General features: G+C 42.8%; 2 protein-coding genes across 4 annotated transcripts in view; both read right to left on the bottom strand.

Annotated features, from left to right (window-relative positions):
* tfap2e (transcription factor AP-2 epsilon) overlaps positions 1–4585 on the bottom strand; it is a 13372-nt gene extending 8787 nt beyond the window's left edge. The window contains exons 1-2 of one of the 3 annotated variants that reach the window (XM_046362403.1): positions 4442–4585; positions 1693–2136 (exon numbers count right to left, since the gene is read on the bottom strand). In XM_046362403.1, the coding sequence (XP_046218359.1) occupies positions 1693–2136; positions 4442–4483 (486 nt within the window). In that variant the 5' untranslated portion in view covers positions 4484–4585. Of the gene's footprint in view, positions 1–1680; positions 2137–3470; positions 3675–4441 lie in introns of those variants that run through there. The other 2 variants (XM_046362404.1, XM_046362405.1) reach the window with 2 other exon arrangements.
* A 1000-nt stretch (positions 4586–5585) lies between these two features.
* Positions 5586–15766, bottom strand: ncdn (neurochondrin). Its single transcript, XM_046362402.1, has 8 exons — positions 15702–15766; positions 15391–15467; positions 11381–11585; positions 10008–11261; positions 7299–7543; positions 6900–7115; positions 6424–6566; positions 5586–6270 (listed from the first exon to the last, which is right to left on the bottom strand). Coding segments are annotated over exons 2-8 (2487 nt in total). The 5' UTR covers positions 15393–15467; positions 15702–15766; the 3' UTR covers positions 5586–5848.
* Between the last annotated feature and the right edge of the window lie 5251 nt (positions 15767–21017).

Below are 21017 nucleotides of genomic sequence, written 5' to 3'. Positions count from 1 at the left end.
TAAGCCTACATATTTTTATATGGATGGATCAGGCCTACTTGTCTATTCAGCAAATAAACTTTATTGAATCATCATTGAACTGCAAAAATAAAGTGACCAATTTAATTCGCTATAACAAATTCAACAAACATTTCAACATTTTAAACGTTGAAGTGTTTGCCATTTGTGGGGTATTTCTATGTTATTCTACATGCGTCAATGAGGATTGTTAGAAAAAATCTGCAGAGAGAGATGCTCTTCGTCTCGGATTTATATGGGGCTCAAATTTGCTAATTTAATCCATTAATCAAATAGAAGGTTCCGTCAAGAGAGAGCGTTTAACACAAACATGCTCTGGATGACTCCATGCCTTCCGCTTGAGTAAGTGTTTCTTTGTATTAATGACCACGGGAATCAAATTGGTTGCGCCGAATTGTGTCAGAGATGCAGCATGCTTTGAACAAATGCGTCTGAATCTGCAGCTGCTTGTGTGTGGTTGACTACTCAATAAATCCATAGCAACGTTTAAACTATTCTTCTTGCTAAAATTGCATGCATACCATAATATGTCCAACACTTCTCCCCATGACTTCAATGGATACCGGCTAAAGGCACCAACGAAATGTTGACTTGCTTCGTGTGTTAGAGGATAGCCTATAGGCCTAATAAGTCAGGCTTGAATTTCAGACCCACAAAGAACAACAAAACTATTCAGGAAGGAAATAATTACAACATATAATATTTCATATTATTATGTACATTTTTCAGGAGATTAGCATCAATTTTGTTAATTTTCCCGCTGCAATTAATACATTGTCAATGTCATTGAAATCAGAAATACATTAGTTATATATGAGGTAATAGTATAAATGGGCCTATTATTTTATTGATATTTCCAATATCCATGTCTATTTCAATTTACCTGAAAGAAATTGATTTTCCAAATAATCTATTTAAGAACTGCGTCCACAAAATAGGCTAATATAGTTAAACATATCACTAAAATGTTTTCAAGGTCTAAGAATGTAAATGATAGTTGCTTTCAGATATATTTGTTTGATCTCTGCCCGCTATATTTAACATAACAACACTTTGGGGATTAGGTTGAACTAATATCATTTTTAAGCTAACGAGACAAGCGAGCCCCTGCAATTAGTGGACCAATTCCATTTAACATGATTACACCTACATGTATCCATCAACGCAATCACCACCACTTAGACAAGTCTCTAGCCTATTTACACCGCCACGGGGAAAAAGATGCCATTGGTCTCGAAATAAAGTGTTTAAACTGTGCGTATACTCTCACAATAAGATCAGGGCGAAGATCAAATTCATTTAATTTGACAGGTGGCCACTTCGAGACAAGTATTAGTGTAACAGTTGGTAATTTTTTTCACCAACTCTTATATGAACTGCACTTACAATTAGGTCTTTTTCTAAGGTGGAGCCTTTGGGAGAAAAAAAGCGAGTGTGCAAAATACGCATCAAAAGAAGACTGTCACAGTAACAAAAGAAAAGAGAATCCTTGCCATACACACAATTATTCACTAGTTCTTCCACAAAATAAATTGTAAACTAATGCAGCAATGATCTACATAATGGGTGCGTGGGTTAGGCTATGCGCTGAAAGGTGACTTTTACGCACGACGAATATAGTGTTTGTGAACGGGAGAAGGAATAATAAAAAGGTCCACGCACAAATAAACCCACCTGCATGTCCTCCAGTCCGTGATGTCCAATGTGCATTCCAAGAGGCCCGTCCCCTAGCGCTGCGGCACCCTCCCCAAGTCCGTGGAGAAGCCGGGGTACACCGGGGTACTCCCGACGGTGGTCGAGGCTTAAAGCCCGGTGTGACTGTGACAATAGCCCCCCCTCGTCCGCTCGCGACCTCTGCGAGTGCCATGCCGCTTGCTGATGCTGATGGATGGAGTTGATGGAGGTGTAGGGGTCCGATAAGTGAGAGTATGCAGAGTCCTGGCTCTGTGAGTAGGAGAGCGAAGACTGTGGGTATGGAGGGGGGAAGTACGGAGGTTGGAAGTCAGAGGCCGGTGTGTGGCAGAGCGGTGGAGCCGAGGAGTAAGCTGCCTGGTTCAGCGAGGAGAGTTGGGACAGTCGCCCGCTGGGCGAGGAACCGGTCAGACCGTCCGCGCGGTCCTGTGCATTAAATACAAAAAAAGTAACTTAGGCTTCTAAATCAAACTATTTTTTGATTACATGCAAATGCATCGATTTACTGCATCAAATGTCAGGCCTATAATTAAATGTATTTTTTTATTCAAATAATCTTTGCAAAACTATAAATAGTAGCCAAAGCGTTATCATAAGCACATTACAATTCGTTATTGATTGTGATTAACTGAACTGCAATGAAATTGAAATCATACAAATAAAATTATTTTAAATCTGTTCGATAGAGCATATAGATCTGTACAAAACTTAGTCTGTCTTGACCACACAAAAAAATACAAAATGTAGCTTAAAATTCAACTATTTAATTATAAAATGTCAAAATAACTCAAGGTGTTTGATTTGCATGCCAGACAGGCAGCAGGTGCCTCTGGCATCGCTGCATGACAGTGTCAAAGGTCATGGCCACTGAGAACCCCAACAGAACAAAGGACAGGTATCTAATGTGCAATAGCATCATGTTGCCCCAGGAAATACAACACTCAATATTATAAAATATGTGAACACATTTATGACTACAGGAACTTATAAAATATTGTAAATATGTTCAAGTTAAATGTAAAGCAATATAGTCTAAAAATAACTTTAGCCATTTTGTCTGAATTAATTTGGGAGTCATCATGTAATATTGTAATAACATACTATCAACAATGCAATCATTTTACAATATTCTCCAACTGTCCTGTAGCCTTCACATATGCATGCACTTCCTGGTTAAAATCGATTTTTCTAAAGCTGGGTCCCTCCGATCGATTTTGTTTTGTTGGAACAATGTCCATTATTAGAAACTAACAATGGGGGATTTAAAAGCAAAAAAAAAGTTAATTTAAAATATGTATAAAATAATAAATGCCAACATAAAACCAATAACCACTAGACTAATATATTAACCACTAGACTAATATATAAGTTACCATCTGAATGTGTATGTATGCCTTATACATGTCACACATGTCACACCCCTTTAGTAGTTTCAATTTTCACTATGCTCACCACAGCAAAACGCAATGGTACTTTTACAAAAGTATTACTACCATCTCAAAGTGCCATTCTGGTTTTACTCGGCTCTCTTTAAATTCATATTTCGACGGACACTTTGATGCGGTCCGACATTCCGCATACAGCCGATCTATCCGGACAGTTGACAATGACAAAAGCTGCGCCGCTAGTGCGAAGTTAACGTCACATATCTGTGCCCACTCGAGTCAAGACAAAGTTGTAGAAATGGAAAATGACAAGACCATATCGGACCTAATCTGGTCTGCAGACTAGCGCGTAGTATTGAATTTAAAAGGACTCACCATAGCCGAATATGTGTGGACTAACATCTCTTCTGGTTACCCAAATTCACGGTCTCGGATATGGATGTCTTGTCCGTGTCACCAAATAGTTATAATCCAATATACTTTCATGTGTCAACAAGATCCATACAGGAAATAGCTAAAGCTTTTCTTCTTCTTGCTTTTAGAAATGACTCAATCCTCAACCACGTGCTGTTACGGATGCTTCTGTCAGAAAGTGTCCTAAATTTTCTCCATGCACGCGCTACTTATAGGTTTTCCGAACGCGCTCCACAGAAGAGGGGAGGGTGGGGGTGGGGGTTGGGGGTCCAGTTTTCTTAAAGAGATATTCATTCAGACAATCATACATTTCCCCACATGTATGTTTGATCATTTTCCTACCTTTACTTTCTTTTTAGAGTCGAAGTTATTAAACTAACCAAACATCCCATATTATCTGCCTCCTGTTTTAAACGCCAAATGAGAGGTCTCGTCCCCAGACAAGTCAAAATGATTTTGGCACAGAGTATGCATCAAATAGCCTATTAGTCTATATGAGTCAATATCCAGCCTTCTGTTTAAACTGCCGCAAAATTAAAGCATTTACGCACGCTATCCACCTCGCTCAACTTTGTGAGATACAGTAACTCAAAACAACTTTTAAAGTGTTTTTGAAATATATTTACATAATTTTGAATATTTTGATTGTGCTCACCATGACAATGAGTGAATGTTATCTATACCATTTCATTCACCCAAATTGGAAAACTGTTATTAACATGTGCAATATCGATCCGTAAAACCATTATAACATCAAACAAGTTCTGTCACTAGTTCTTGCCACTTTACAAAAATGATTAAAAAATATATATATATTCATTGTAAACCCTATCTAGCCCGATCAGTAATAGCATGAGAGAAAACATTTTTCAAAATTCATTAGCCATTTTATACACTTTTATCAATTCAAGCATAGCCAAATCATTTGTTACCTGACAGTAGGGCTCAGTCTTCGTTCGAGATTTCCAAAGCATGATGACCTTGTTGTAAAGGGTGTCCGGGTTGCAGAGATTTGAGTTACTTTTGGACAGGGGGTTATTGCGGGCAACAGGAGGTTTGGTAAAGACGAGCTGAAGGTAGACTGATGAGTGAGTTAGTTGGAGTAGCGACGCAGGAGTTTTGTATGAGTCACACAGAGACATGGACGGAAGTTTGAGGAGGGGGTGTGAGGGCGGGAGGTGAGCGGAATCTAGAGGGCTACTAAATAAGGGCAAAAAGAGGGTTAGAGTTTTATGCCAAAAGGAAACATTTGAATAGATAACACAATCCCGTTTATTACATCGAATGCGTTAAATTGGACTGTAATGTGCAATTATACTATTACGCATGACCAAGACATTTTAAGCAAACTATATAGACTAGATTTTTATTAATTACAGGCAAATAATTATATTTAAGCATTTCCATAGATATATACTTGAAAACGGAATTATAACCGTACACCATACTTCAGGCTACTGGTGTCTCTACTTGCTATTGTATCATTTGAAAACTATGTCCAGACTTGAGACCCTGCAGGTTTTATCAAAAATGTATCGGAAAATTAACATCGTCAATTAACATCGTTACTCTCTTTTTGTAAGAAAAAAATTAAGTAAAATGCAGCGTTGAAATCTGAACTTATTTTCTCTGAAATGTAAAGTTAAAACATTTCAGTTTTATGGATTGAGAATATCTGCCCAAAAAATTGTTATTAGTGTCACTGATATATTAGGGTCTTCAAAATAACTTCCAACGCGTAATCTATGCATCATTCTGGAATGTACCATGACCTAAAATGCCACACTGTTGTCAGAATGCCATCTAGCGGTAGAAAAAGAAACATGCATAGACATGGAAAGATATTGGTTCACTTTAACTACAATACCACATAGTTACTATACCAATTATATTAGTCTAGAGTGTGTGTTCATAAACTGCATCACTCCTTTCAGAAAACAGGAACATTGGTTTTAATGCATATGTCCTGTAAGTGTTTTGAATTTCAGTAGTAAGCAGGACAGCTTTGAGTGTGGATACCATCTCTTCTCTGTTGAAGAAACATTCTGCTTCAAAATGAAAACACTTAAGATGAAATCTTTAACAAAATAATTCTTTATTTTATTCTTAACTTTCATACATGTAACAGACTGCTTATATACAGTCATACATACCATCTTACAAACAAGTGAAATGTTTATCAGGAAGCGTATGACAAAGCAAGTATAGCCTGTTACTAAACAATGATATATTCAGCCATTTTGTCTTAGTCTCGAGGCCGAAGTTTTTCCTGATCATGTTACGTGTCTGCTCAGGAAAAACTCCTGGCCCCCCATCTTCATGATCAATACACAAGTGCTTCAGTTTGTGGTAAGGGATTTCCTCAGACTGTCCATGCTACCCAAGGCTCCCTTGGCACTGCTCTTCAGGAGGACACTGATCTCCTGTCGACAGAACGGGCACTGGAGTGCCACTGCGCAGAGGGCCTCCTCTAGTGCCCCCTGGGTGTGGGGGTCAGGCAGGGTGCTACAGGAGCCCAGCATGGCGAGGGTGTGGTTGAGCCAACCCTCCTCCCTGACCAGGGTGATGATCCAGGGCTGGGCCTTCACACAACCTCCCAGGGCCTGCAGACCCAGCCTCCACAGCTCCCCAGTCTCCTCCCACCACTCCTCCCAGGCAGGGCTCACCCTAACTGGGCCCGGGCCCGAGCTGGAGTCCAGGGCACCACGGAGGAACCGCAGGGCTGCGGAGAAGAACCGCCTCTGGCTTGCTTCAACCGGAGCTGGAACATGGTAGAACAAATACATAGACAGGCTTCACTGAATTTAGAGGGAATGTATAAGACATACATTCATACAATTGCAAAAATAAACAATTCTATTAAGACAGAAATTGGCCCGTTCACTCATCGAAAAACAAAGCCATGTTAACTCACCTTTAGGAGCTGGTTTAAGCCTGCCAATCATGAGCCCCAGAGTACAAAGATTGGCAGCCAGGACCAAGAGGCGGGGTTTGTGCAGGAGAACAGGAAGTGCTTCACTCAACAGTGACTCAAGGCATCTGAAACAAGGGTCCTTTCTGAGAGACAAGATTGTGCATAAATAACAGATTTTGTCACACAGGTTATATTGTAATGTTATGCATCCCCAATGTGAACTTGCAGTTAGTGAAATATTTACCGTTGAGGGGGAGATTCAATTTAATATATAAATCAACAACACAAAACAACCCCATTTTGCTGTATAAAAATCCATCCCAACTAGTCATCAGTATCTGTAAATTAAACTATGCTATGTGTGTTTTATAGCGTACGTGTGTGCATTTCAGTCTCTACAAAACATTAGTTATACAACACATACATGTGTATTTGGGTCTCTGCAAGGGCAGCTGTGTGTAGTGTTTATTTTGTACCTGACTCGCTCCGGCTCTGTGACAATGAAGTTGAGCAGGGCCGAGCAGGCTGTCTCCATACTGGGGTCCCGGGCTAACGCTGCCCCTCCTTTCCCCCGCAGGTCACCCCATCCCTGGGTTAGGAAGGTCACCAGGAGACCTGGGGTGTCCAGGGTGAGCAACACCTTTCTTGGGGCGTCCTCTGCAGAGAGGTGGCACAGAGCTGGGAGGAGATACCTAGAGGGGGGGGGGGGCAGGAGAGGCTGTGGCTTAAGATCCTGTTTCTCAAATGCGGTCAACTCCTGATAAATGCACACAGCTTGGGACTGTCAGCACAACCTGCACTAAACCCAGTATGCAGTTACCAGGAGCAGTTTTTTTTAAATAATTCAATTGGGACTGGAATCAGAGTCAACCTACCTTACAGCATCTTTGCCTGTCCAAGCCCCTCCCTGTGAGCAGTCACCTACAGACATCTCCGACATCCAATTGGAAAGACCCTGGTCGTGACTCTCTCCCTGCAGATGGCTTCTGGCGTAGCCCATCAGAAAGGGCAAGAGGGCAGTCACTTCCTCCTTGAGACATGAAGTCTCTTCGGCGAGCCAGGCGCAGAGGGAACGGAACGTGGCGAAAATGAAGGGGTCGCCGTAACGACTCGGATCAACCTGGAGAAGAATACTTAAAAGTTAGTTTCAGAATCAGAGTTAGCCTTCTCATACAGGAGTGCTTTTTGAGCAAAGCTGAAAGTGTGATGCAAGTTAAACACTACCGTATTGGGTAAATCCATTTGAATTCAATCCCTTTTTGACAGCACCCCTTTTGATTTGAACGAAGCCTTCAATATATTTTCCCCATTGTAGGAAGGCTCAGAAAGTGACTTTTTGGACCTGAATGTCAAAATGTAAACGTGTTCAAAGTGAACCCATTTTGCACACCCCACCATATACCATGAGACATCCATGTCTTCATCACTGGAAAATATAGCCCTTTGCACTTCTACCCGTAAACAGGTTGAAAATCTTGAGACTGATAAGCACCTAAATTGGAACGTAGTGGCTGTACAGTTAAATGCTATACATGAGTATCAGAGCTCAGGGTCTCCGCTCCATAGCTCTGTATGGGTTTTGACTGACAGTCGTTCTGAACTTGACCACCGCGTGCAACAAGAAGAAGTTGACCACATCCCTCCTGCTAATTTGGCAACTTTTGCACATTTTTTGTTGTCCGAGTGAAGGAAATGCTGCAAATTACGAGGCGTCGATGTATTGTGAAAAGCGAGACGTTGAGGATTCAAACCAATATTTCGTTGATGTCATACAAGCAAGCCAAACGCCTGCGAGTCCAAATGTGCACTTCACATCTCCATCTCATAAAACTCATGTAATATACAGTGTCAATGTTTATGATCACTAAGTTTGATGTACAGTTACAAGATGACATGGGTTGTCCCGTACAGAATGAGCCTGTTTGTTGTATTGTGAAGACAATTTCCCGCGGACCACACATCTGAACACACTCACCAAAGCGAAAGCCTAATACTGTAAGATTATAAAATACAATTTAGCTAGTCATGTTGGAAATAGAACAAGCTTTCAAATTATGCCCACCTGCCCCAGAATGAGATTTATTATGGACCGCTTTTTGGATTGCGCAAACAGTATTTGTGTAAAGGCGGGGGGATGCAATGCTGTGTTCAAAACAACTACAAGTGTACTTGCTCTAGTTCCTCAACGGCACAGCTAGGAGAGCTAAAAAAGAAACACTTTATAGCTGAAGAGTCTTCGAGTCATATAAACGCATTGAAATTACTTAGGAACTGTGCACACTTGGAAACACCAGTTAGACCACTCACTCAAAACCTTTGTCATGTCTTAGGTTGCACCTATCCCAAACTTTCCAAGAATATTCTTATCATGTTACTGAATGCATTTCCAGATTTCGTTAAAGAAAATAGGTAAAGGACAGTAAAATGCACATAAAATCAACAGTGCAATGTTTGGATTCACTCGTGTCATGTGAACTGTTGTGTCCTCACCTTTTATCTAACAATTTTCCCATAATCTCCAAACTTTTTCCTTTTAATTGCTACCATGGGTATGAATATGCTTTCCATATTTCTTCTGTAAGAAACATTTCAATTTAGCCCTACCCATATAGTGGAACAGGTTGAAAAGATTTTTGCACGCCCAATTTTTCAGTTTTTGATTTGTTAAAAAAGTTTGAAATATCCAATCAATGTTGTTCCACTTCATGATTGTGTCCCACTTGTTGTTGATTCTTCACAAAAAAATACAGTTTTATATCTTTATGTTTGAAGCCTGAAATGTGGCAAAAGGTCGCAAAGTTCAAGGGGGCCGAATACTTTTGCAAGGCACTGTATATTCACATAGACCCTATTTTACATTATCTGAGGTTCTTGTTTTGTGCCCGCCATCAGTTGAGGCACAAATCCTACAATTCTGTAAAGCAGGGTCGAAGCTACGTGAGTATTACATAAAAAAAAAAAAAAAAAGTTTTAAATCAGAGTTCACCCATATTAGAGTTCACCCATATTAGAGTTCACCCATATTAGAGTTCACCCATATTAGAGTTCACCCATATTTTGATAATTAACATAAAAAATAGGTTAACATTTATTTTATTTTAAATAAAAACATTACATTTAAAAAAACATTTCTCAAGATATTTTAGAATAGTTTGACAACCCTTTTTGTGAGCTTTTAAATGATGCCAAACTCAACCGTTTAGCTTTTCCAGTGATGAAGACGTGTAATGGTAGGGTGGGTATGCAAAATGGATCAACTTCGAGCACCTCTATCTTCTGAAGGTTTCGGCATTCAGGTCCAAAAAAAGTCACTTCCTGACCACTTCTTCCATAGGCAAAAATGTATTGAAAGTTGTTTAAATCAAAAAGGGATGTTAAATGTAATGTAAATGTCAAAAAGCACTTGAAATCAAATGTAGATACCCCATTGTGAATTTTGTGTGTCTGTGCTTTTGTACTGTCCACGACACAGTTATCTTGTGGGAAACATGATTTGAATTTTACTCCACCTACACTTTCTTACAGACACTCTGGCTGATGTGAAAAATGAGTATGAATGCAGCTTCTTTGCCTCGTTCTCTTACCTGCTGCAGGTGATAGATGACTGCCGAGAAGGCCTCCTCCAGAACCCGGAGAACCTGCCTGCTCTGCTGCAGACTGAGTCCAGTGATGGCAGTCTGTGGCTGGGCATCGCTCTGCTGGGCGACTCCCTGGCTGCTGCAGGCCTGCTCCATGGCCGCTTCCATGACGCGGTAGCAGGCGGTGAGTGTCTGTTGCAGCTGGGGACTCAGCTCTGTATCGGGGGGCTCCTCCAGGCCCATCCTCACCTCCACACAGGCCCGGTTCACCAGCAGGCAACAGAACTTAGGTGGCCCCACAGGCTCCCAGCCACACAGGTCCAACAGGCAGGCGGAGAGGACTAACACAGGGCCTATTTGACCTGGGGTCAGCTTAGCCTGCAGCATGGGCCTCAGGGCCACCCACAGACTGACCATAGTTGGCGTTAGGTCAGTGTCCTTTGGTGTTCCACCTGGCGAGGGGAGGAACTGCGGCACCAGGGCACACATATCGAGCTGGGTGAGGCCAGTGGCTTGGCAGAAGTCTTGGGAGACTCTGGCAAGGAGAGAGAGGAGTTCGGCTGGGTGCTTACTCCAGGCTCTCTCTTTAGTTTTGCCTGAGAGCAGGGCACCAAGAAGGGGTAGTCCTTTTTCATGGCTCAGTGTCTGTTTCTGCCCCAAGGCCCGACAAAGAGCTGGGACGGCACCCCTGGCCAGGAGCTGATCTGGGCCCCGGGGTAAAGCACACACTGTATTCAAAACCTGGTAACAGTCTGTAGCCAAGGCCTCATCCAGCTTGACTGTTGAATGGGAAGTTGGAGCTCCATTTTCTGCAGTACCTTCCTCAGAGCCTGTAGGGCTCGTCGCATCTTGAGACGGTGCGTTGAATCCTGCAGTGTCCTGGACAGGCTCCTTGGTAGTGTTCGTGCTCTGTGATGACTGTTCACCTTCAGCCTGGCTTGGCTGGTCTGGTTCCATCCCTTGTCTAGCCTGGTGCTGGGCTTGTTTCTGCGGGCTCCATTTGGGCCCATCGGCCAGCAGCCCTAGCAGTAGAGGGATGGTGGTAAGGAGCTGTGGGTGGGCGGCCATGTCTGGGTCTGTGCTGAGGGCAGCCAGCAGAGCTGTGCCCAGAGACAGAAGCTCCTCTGGGGGCAAGCCGGAGGCATCACTCCCCCGGACCGCAGTCACCAGCAGGCGAGCAGGAAGACTCAGCCCCACCGCCTCAAAGATGCGCCGCAGTGTCGCACTGTCAAGCTGGCCTGCTGGACACAATCGTGTAATCTACAGAACAGAAAGTGAGGGATGGAGAATATAAGGGTGAAATATGTTTTTGTTACCCACCATACCAGATTAAATAGAATTACTAAGGGTCAGAGATAAGGTAGACTGGTGACACTTACCAGGAGGAGTGCAGCGAGTGTGTGGCTGTCGTTTTTGGCGTGGGTGAGTGTGTGTAGACAGCGCTCCAGAACCTCGCGCTGGGCAGCAGACAAGCCATCTATCGCCAGTGGCGCTCCCTCTCCTTCCTCACTTCCTGTGTGTTCGCCACTGGAATCACTCTCAGAACTCACAATAAATGTACCCTCAGCCATTGCTAATGCCATCCTGCAAACACAATATACATATCAGTGGTGAAAATGAGTGAGACAGAGATCCAGACAATGCCCCATCTTCAAAATTGAGGTAGTAAGACATCAACCTCTACTGCATCCTGTACATTGGATTAGTGAGCAAAAATAAACCACTACCTTTTTTTGTCAAGAGCTTACCTCAAATTAGTCCTTTTGGAAGTTTTTCTTGATAAGCTATTCTCATAATGTGTGTCACTGTTGTGGAGCACCACTCCTTCACTTTGTTTTCTGAAGTGCAAAGGCCCACCTGAACTCTTATATTATGAAATAAGTCTTGTTGTGCCTTGTATTATGTTCATGTTTGCTGTGTAGCTAGCTAGACTAACTATCCCAAGATGTACTCTTAATAGGTAGACCAAACCAGTTTTGGTGATTTCTGGTATTCCATCAAAATAAATCAATACATTTTTGGACTCATTCAAAAGTTTTTACCTGATTAAGTACAATACCAATGGAAAATCATGTTTAAAAAGTTCAATTTATATTCCTAAAACGTAAGTTGAAAAGGATGCTGTGCATCAAACCTGGGACCGAGAGACTGAAAAACAGCTTCTATCTCAAGGCCATCAGACTGTTAAACAGCCACCACTAACATTGAGTGGCTGCTGCCAACACACTGACTCAACTCCAGCCACTTTAATAATGGGAATTGATGGGAAATTATGTAAAATATATCACTAGCCACTTTAAACAATGCTACCTAATATAATGTTTACATACCCTACATTATTAATCTCATATGTATACGTATATACTGTACTCTATATCATCTACTGCATCCTTATGTAATACATGTATCACTAGCCACTTTAACTATGCCACTTTGTTTACGTACTCATCTCATATGTATATACTGCACTCAATACCATCTACTGTATCTTGCCTATGCCGCTCTGTACCGCTCTGTATCATATATCTTATGTACATATTCTTTATCCCCTTACACTTGTGTCTATAAGGTAATAGTTTTGGAATTGTTAGCTAGATTACTTGTTGGTTATTACTGCATTGTCGGAACTAGAAGCACAAGCATTTCGCTACACTCGCACTGCTAACCATGTGTATGTGACAAATAAAATTTGATTTTGTCGCTGCTTCCTGTTGACAAGACATTTTGAGAAATAGCCCAGTGTCCAAATCAATAACCAACAGTATGTGAAATATTGAAGACCTAAACATAAAAATGTACTATCTGCACATTCATGTGCAACAATAGTAATCATATTACTTGTAGTTTTTATAAACTGCACATGCACCAAAAAAACACTGTGGCAATAAACCACTTATCGATTAGGGGGAAATCAGGTTGTACGCGCTGATGAAACTAACACCTAAAAAACCCACCACATTCTTTATTAGGATCCCCGTTAGCCTACAACTAGTCTTACACATGTAGTGTGTTTGCATTGATCAGCTACACATACATGTCAGTACATACACACAAAAAGTAGCTAAAACGGAGGAGAGGTGTTGCTTTATTGGTTTATTTTTTTATAAACCAGGCTTGCTGTTCACTTGCACTATATGAGATGGAAGAGAGTTCCATGCAATCATCTGTGCGTTACCTTGAATTTGTTCTGTGCCTGGGGACTGTGAAAAGACCCCTGGTGGCATGTCTGGTGGAGTAAGTATGTGTTAGTGTTGTGTGTAAGTTGACTATGCAAACAACTTGGAATTTCCAACACCATTTTTCTTATCAAACAAGAACCCAGTCAGTCTTTCCTCAACTCTTAGCCAAGAGAGACTGGCATGCACATGATTAATATTAATACTGATTACAGTGAAGAGCAAAACATGCTGCTCTGTTCTGGGACAGCTGCAGCTTAACTAGGTACTTCTTTGCAGCACTTGACCATATGACTGGACAATAATCAAGACCAGATAAAACTAGAGGATGCAGTACATTCTTTGTTGAGTCAAAAACCCATGGAAACTTTATGTTTTTTACATTATTGGTTAGAGAACAACCTGCAGAAGACAGTCAGCAACATTTTGGAGTGATGAATTTAGATTTTTGATGGGGTCGCCAAAACAGAAACGCAACACTTTTTTTTGTCAAGTACTCATATCGATTTCACGTTGATATCGATTGCTTGAGAGGGGGGAAACGAGGTTGCACGACCTGATAAAACTAACAGTTCAAAATCCACAGAATCTGGGAATAATGTGTACATCTTTGGTTAGAGGACAATTTGGAGAACACCGCCATTTTGAATCAAGTCGGTTGCCAACGCAGAAAGTATAATGCAACACTTTTTTTTGCTAATCACTTCGATATCACGCTGAAATCAATAGAACAGAGGGAAAACACTTTGGATGTAGCGCTGTTTACACTAACACTATTCAAAGGCCACACGGAAACTTGGAAGAACCTATACACGGTTGGTTAGATGAGAACTTGTCTATATTTTGGAATGTCGGATATTGATTTCGGGAGGCTGCCATCACAGAAAAGGAACAGACCACTTTTTCTGTTAGTTAAATTAAACAAATAACGACGCAGCATAGGATAGAAGTGACAACGGTTGGCTGCTATTTAAGTGATAGCTTGACAGTCAAATTAATGTATTGGTGTGCGGCATGCGACTTTTATAGAAACCGCCCCAAATTGTCTGTGCCATTTCCTTAACTCTGTGTTCAAAGTCCTGCGCATCCCAGCGCGTGACAAAAATAAACAGTACAAAACCAAAGATATGTATCCGTTTTAAACAATCAATAAACTCATCCCGATGGCTATACACTTTTATACTAATATCACCAATCTGAGGTATAAAGGATGTGTAATTCCACTCAAATTTTACAGGGTGAAAAATGCAAGCTTGTGTAAAGTAGTAACACAAACTGTCCACATTAGGAAAATTAGCGCAATATAGAATATGGCAAAAATAATTCCACATGTCACTTTAAGGTGATAGTGTGTTGCCCAATCAAACTATTGCAACAATGACATTAAACTCAATTTACCAATTAAGAATTTTTTTAAACTCTCAAAACAATTTAGCTCCGCGCTCTCTACCAGTGTTTCACAAACTTGGTCGTGAAATCAGCTGTGTAGTGCTAGGGCAAAAACCAAAACGTGCACCCAGGGGGTGCCCCAGGACCGAGTTTGGGAAACACTGCTCTAGACTAAAGCCTCCACAGTGTCTGTGCAGCAGCCTGGAAGTTTGACATCCCTACTCTTAAGGAGCCTTGTTATTTGCCGAGGTAAATTGTCTCTAACAGCCAAATACTCCATCTAAACATGAATCGATTCCCAATTACGATACGTTTCCAAAAGCCCTTTTCATATCACACCAAAACAATTTCACAAAAGCAATATACACACTTTTCACCAGCTTTATCAGTTGCAGCTGACTATTTCAGTGACAACACGTTTCTGGCGACCTTCTACACAGGTGTTCGGTGCCGCTGTAACATAGAAATATGGCCATGTGGAAACACGAACCTGGCCTTACCCTATAAAAAAGGTGAGCGCCAATGTTAACGTATTTTTAGGAAAATATGTATCGCTGCTATGAAAGATAAGGTCCTTATTACTTCCTAAACCGTACCGTATGCGATTAATGTTAATGTTCAGACCGAGCGTCGGGGCTCTTGTGGAATTGAGAGTCATGCTCAAGGGCTAGGCTAACTCAAATTAGTAAGCTTTCCAAAGTGTTGTGGCTAATGAACTGATATCGTTCACGTTCCCGCGTACATATATTTTTGCATTTTCTTTGGCATACATTGAAAACTACTGTGATAAAATAATTAGTGGAAGTAGCTACAAACATACTCACATTTAGGCTAGCTGCGTTCTTTATTTGTTCATTCAACTTTCAGCGCTGCACAAGAGAATGAGATCCACGAAAGCAAGCTGTCAAAACAAGAGATGGTTAGAACAACCAATCAACGTGATCCACAAATTATAATCGGCCAATCATGAGGAGGTTCTTTGACATGTAAGGACGCCATTTTGGTTGGTGGCCCGTTCTGGGAGCGTTTATATATTTGGTTGGCAAAGCAAAATATTGGCACATTATTTCAATGCCCTTTGATAATGTTGTGTTTAGTCATAGCAATAAAAGTTACTCCAAAAGATTGCAATTACTTGGCTGCGTGAGACGGACGTGATTGGATTAATCGTGTTTAGGTTTATATTGTAGCGACCCGCACAGACAGCTGTGTGTTATGTGTTAGGCTAGTAGGTGGTTGTGTTGTACCCAGTCCCCGGTGTTCGCGGTGTCCGACATGCCAATCAACCTGCTATCTGCCAATCACGGGAATACCTGGAATGTTCTGATGCCGGGCATTCTGGCGGTTGGCGGAGTGGTGTGGAGGGGGGTTGGGCAGGGGGATGGAGCATTGGAAGTTAAGACCAGGTTTAGCCTTTGTTCTCTCTTACGTCTGGGCTTCACAAGAGGTCACGGTTGGTTTGTGGGGTATCTTTCGTTTATTTGGCGTGGGCTACGGCCAAACAGTAGCCTGTGTAAAATTGGGTTAATAAACCGTCAATTCGTAAACTCAACCCTCTGTCTGGACAATTGTTCCTTTATGATCTAGTCAGGTCATTACAACATTAAGTCGCAAACTTAAGCAAGACCTCTCAGAAGCCCGTTTTTGTGAACTATATTGAACAAAAATACAAACGCAACAATTTCAAATATTTTACATTGTTACAGTTCATATATGAAAATCCATCAATTGAAATTAATAAGTCGCTCTGGATAAGAGCGTCTGCTAAATGACTTAAATGTAAAATGTAAATGTAATAAATTAGGCTCTAATCTATGGATTTCACATGACTGGGCAGGGGCGCAGCCATGAGTGTGGCTGGGAGGGCATAGGCCCACCCACTGGGGAGCCAGGCCCAGCCAATCAGAAGGAGTTTTCCCTACAAAAGGGCTTTATTACAGACAAAATACTCCTTAGAAGGTGAAGAAGCTAAATGTGGAGGTCCTGGGTTGCCATGGTTACAAGCAGTGTTTCCTCTAAGCTGCATGCCCAAGACTGCCACAGAGAGAAGCACGAGATTGAACTTCACTCAACTTTCTAAAGCAGTGGTCACCAACCGGTCGATCTCCAAGGCATTCCTAGTCAATCGCCAAACATTTCTGTAAAAACCTCAACGATAAAGCCTAGTATTCTTATTTTTATTTATTTTTTGTCACAGGCTGTTGGCGGTAGGTGCACCCAATTCAGCTGCCCTGTGCGCCTGGTAGGCGAACTGTTGCCATTTTGAACCATTTCATGTGTCTGAAGGTAAAAACTCTGCCTTCCCGGCTGGCCCAGAGAGCAAATCAAGTTCACTGTAGGCCTACCGCTGGCCAATCGTATGGCTCAGATGACCATATATGCAGTAACGTAGCAGACATAAAAGAAAGCTACAGCAAAGTTGATACTGTGAGATTTCAAAACGTTTAAAACCATGACTAGAGAGAGACTGTCAATGAATACCGCAAAGATACATTGTTTTTAAGTTCTTACTCAGCACTGTCAACACTTTGTATTCATCGCTTTTATAATCCATAAAACGCGCATTCTTCCTATTTATACAGCATTACAACAAGTATTACAGTAGTATTGAATGAGTATTAAAGTGTATCTATAGGCTTGCGTTATTATTAGTGGCAGGTTTTTATTTAATATCAAAGAATATTTCACTTTCGCTGGTCATAGGAGTAACAGCATGAATTTGTGCATGAGGCAGAAATAATGCGGTGTGACTCGAGTTTTGCCATCAGTTGGAAGACTGTGTCCCATTTTGGTCAGTGTCAGTGGAGGGAAGGGAGAGCTGAGTGATGTTGAGAGGCGGATCCTCAGTCTGCTGCTCTCTTCCTTGCTGAGACTGACCATCAGCATATTGGAGCAACCCAGAGCATATCGAAGCAACCCAGAGCATATCGGAGGATTTCTGCCGATCTGGATCATTACACCGGATCAGTAATCCGGATCATGGCAGCTAGCTAACTGCAAACTGTGGCTACTGTTAGCTAACGCCTCTGTCCCGAAGCTAGCACCAGCTAGCCTCGAGCTAGGCCAATGCTAATTCTAGGGCTACAATACCTCCTTTGCCAATTGGCCTGGATCCTTTATTGTCGACACGGAGCCCCGCGATCTATCGCGACTGGACTGCCGACGTGATCGCCCGATGTGGTCTCAACAGGCTATTCTATTACAATATCGCCGCAGAACCATCTACTAGCCCCGGCCCGCTAGCTTTTCTGAACGCTGTGTCCCCTGATCGCCCAGCGTTGTAGTGACTACCGAACAGCACCCTGACTCACCTATTGCTGCTCTTTTGACCCTATGATCACTCGGCTACACAGATGATGCCCCCTGGACTGTTTCAATAACACGGTACCTCATTTAGTTTACCTGCCGGCCCCAGCCTTGAACTCAGGTCCTGTATGTACCTAACTGACCAACTCTGCCCATTCATCGCCATTTACCCGTTAGCTCTCCTGATCAACACCTGTGATTGCTTTAAGCCTCTCTCTAATGTCAATATGCCTTGTCTATTGCTGTCTTGGCTAGTTTTTATTGTTTTATTTCACTGTAGAGCCCTCAGTCCCGCTCAAAGTGCCTTTAATAATAGCTCTTTCGTCACCACCCCACACACATGCGAAAATCTCACCTAGGTTAATTGATGCCTCTAGAGACAAAACCTCTCTCATCGTCACGCAACGCATAAGTTTACCTCCACTGCACTCCTATCCTACCATACCCTTGTCTGTACATTATGCCTTGAATCTATTCTACCACGTGCAGAAATCTGTTCCTTTTATTCTCTGTCCCAATGCACTAGATGACCAGTTCTTATCCTCAAAAGGTTCTACAGCTGCACCATCAAGAACATCCTGACAGGATGCATCACTGCCTGGTATGGCAACTGCTCGGCGTACGACCGCAAGGTACTACAGAGGGTTGTGCGTTCAGCCCAGTACATCACCAGGGCCAAGCTTCCTGCCATCCAGGAATTCTACCTAGACTATTTTCATTGCCCCCCCTTCCATGCTGCTACTCTCTGTTATTATCAATGCATAGTGACTTTAGTAACTCTACCTACATGTACATATTACCTCCATTACGTCAACTAAGCGGTATCCCCGTATATAGCCTCGCTATTGTTATTTTACTGCTGCTCTTTAATTATTTGTTACTTGTATTTGTTACGTTGCTATTTAACCCATTCAATTGGACGATGGTTCAGTATGTTTTTTCATATTGGACATGCATATTGCACCTTACATAATTGCCTGTACATTGTGTTGCAGTGAGCAGCACTTATAGTTTTCATATTGGACATAGGTCTACATATTTGACACGAAGGTTGCTCGCCGGCGTTGCCTCGGCACTGCCGGCCTACTAGCCATCACTGATCCATGTTTCCTTTTTCCGTTTGTTTTGTCTTTGGTTCTGTCACACCTGGTTTTCATTTGCTTTGATTTCTGTGTGTATATTTACCCTGTTTCCCCACTTAGGTTTGTGCAGGATAATTTTTTCTTGTTACTTGTGGAGCCTCAGTGTATTTTCGCGTGTAGTGATTTTAGTAAGGTGCGTTGTGGTTCTACGCCTTACGGGAGAACTGTTTGTTCCCGTTGTATTTTGGGTATTTGTACTGGACTGTGTTTGTTCTGGACTTGCCCTGATTAAAAGTTACACGCTACACTGACATTTCTGCTCTCCGGTGTGTGACTCCTCACTTACCTTCAGTACGCACGCAACAATATTGCACCATACACAATTATCTGTACAAAACAGATGACTTTAAACAAAAAGCTAGGTAACAGGAAGTGTTGCTGGACCTGTCGGGCTCTATTCAATCTGTATCGCTGAAGCGTTATTAAATTTCAATCATGCTGTAACACTGAACTTCCGCGTCTGTCATGTTTTGTCATTTATTATCTTGTCTTGTCCCTGTGCTTCCCATTCTATTCGTTTCCCTCTGCTGGTCTTATTAGGTTCTTTCCCTCTTTCTATCCCTCTCTCTCCCCCTCCCTCTCTCACTCTCTCGCTCTCTCTTCTCTCTATCGTTCCGTTCCTGCTCCCAGCTGTTCCTATTCCCCTAATCAATCATTTAGTCTTCCCACACCTGTTCCCGATCCTTTCCCCTGATTAGAGTCCCTATTTCTTCCTTTGTGTTCCGTTCCTGTCCTGTCGGTTCCTTGTCTAGAATTCACCGTGCTGTGTTTGTGTATCGCCCTGTCGTGTCGTGTTTTCCTCAGATGCTGCGTGGTGAGCAGGTGTCTGAGTCTGTCTGGTTCAAGTGCCTTCCCGAGGCAACCTGCTGTTCACCTGCTGTTCAAGATCGAGTCTCCAGTTTGTCCTCGTCATTTCGAGTGAAAGTTGTGTTTTTTTGTTTGTATTTACTTTACTGGATTAAAGACTCTGTTTTCGCCAAGTCGCTTTTGGGTCCTCTTTCACCAGCATGACAGAAGGAACCGACCAAGGAATGGACCCAGCGACTTCAGACGCTCGTTACACTGCCGTCGAGATCCAAGGAGCCATGCTCGGCAGACACGAGCAGGAATTGTCTGCTGCTCGCCATGCCGTGGAGAACCTGGCCGCTCAGGTTTCCGACCTCTCTGGACAGTTCCAGAGTCTACGTCTCGTGCCACCTGTTACTTCCTGGCCTGCCGAGCCTCCAGAACCTAGGGTTAATAACCCACCTTGCTACTCCGGGCAGCCCACTGAGTGCCGCTCCTTTCTCACGCAGTGTGAGATTGTGTTCTCTCTCCAACCCAACACATACTCTAGAGAGAGAGCTCGGGTTGCTTACGTCATTTCACTCCTTACTGGCCGGGCTCGAGAATGGGGCACAGCTATCTGGGAGGCAAGGGCTGATTGCTCTAACAAGTTCCAGAACTTTAAAGAGGAGATGATTCGGGTTTTTGACCGTTCAGTTTTTGGTAGGGAGGCTTCTAGGGCCCTGGCTTCCTTATGCCAAGGTGAACGGTCCATAACGGATTATTCTATTGAGTTTCGCACTCTTGCTGCCTCTAGTGAGTGGAACGAGCCGGCGCTGCTCGCTCGTTTTCTGGAGGGACTCCACGCAGTGGTTAAGGATGAGATTCTCTCCCGGGAGGTTCCTTCAGATGTGGACTCTTTGATTGCTCTCGCCATCCGCATAGAACGACGGGTAGATCTTCGTCACCGGGCTCGTGGAAGAGAGCTCGCATCAACGGTGTTTCCCTGCTCCGCATCGCAACCATCTCCCTCCTCTGGCTCAGAGTCTGAGCCCATGCAGCTGGGAGGGATTCGCATCTCGACTAAGGAGAGGGAACGGAGGATCACCAACCGCCTGTGCCTCTATTGCGGAGTTGCTGGACATTTTGTTAATTCATGTCCAGTAAAAGCCAGAGCTCATCTGTAAGCGGAGGGCTACAGGTGAGCGCAACTACTCAAGTCTCTCCATCAAAATCCT

The sequence above is a fragment of the Oncorhynchus gorbuscha genome, linkage group LG09 (assembly GCF_021184085.1).
Source record: "Oncorhynchus gorbuscha isolate QuinsamMale2020 ecotype Even-year linkage group LG09, OgorEven_v1.0, whole genome shotgun sequence".
NCBI classification, from domain to species: Eukaryota; Metazoa; Chordata; class Actinopteri; order Salmoniformes; family Salmonidae; genus Oncorhynchus; species Oncorhynchus gorbuscha.
This window is presented reverse-complemented; position numbering and strand designations above follow the sequence as displayed.

What these genes read in the sequence shown, in the direction of transcription:
- ncdn (XM_046362402.1), bottom strand. An exon ending in CACTCGCTGCACTCCTCCTG is followed by an intron (nt 11,262 to 11,380) that starts GTAAGTGTCACC and finishes TCTGTTCTGTAG; the next exon opens with ATTACACGATTGTGTCCAGC. An exon ending in ACAGGCAAAGATGCTGTAAG is followed by an intron (nt 7,116 to 7,298) that starts GTAGGTTGACTC and finishes CCCCCCCTCTAG; the next exon opens with GTATCTCCTCCCAGCTCTGT.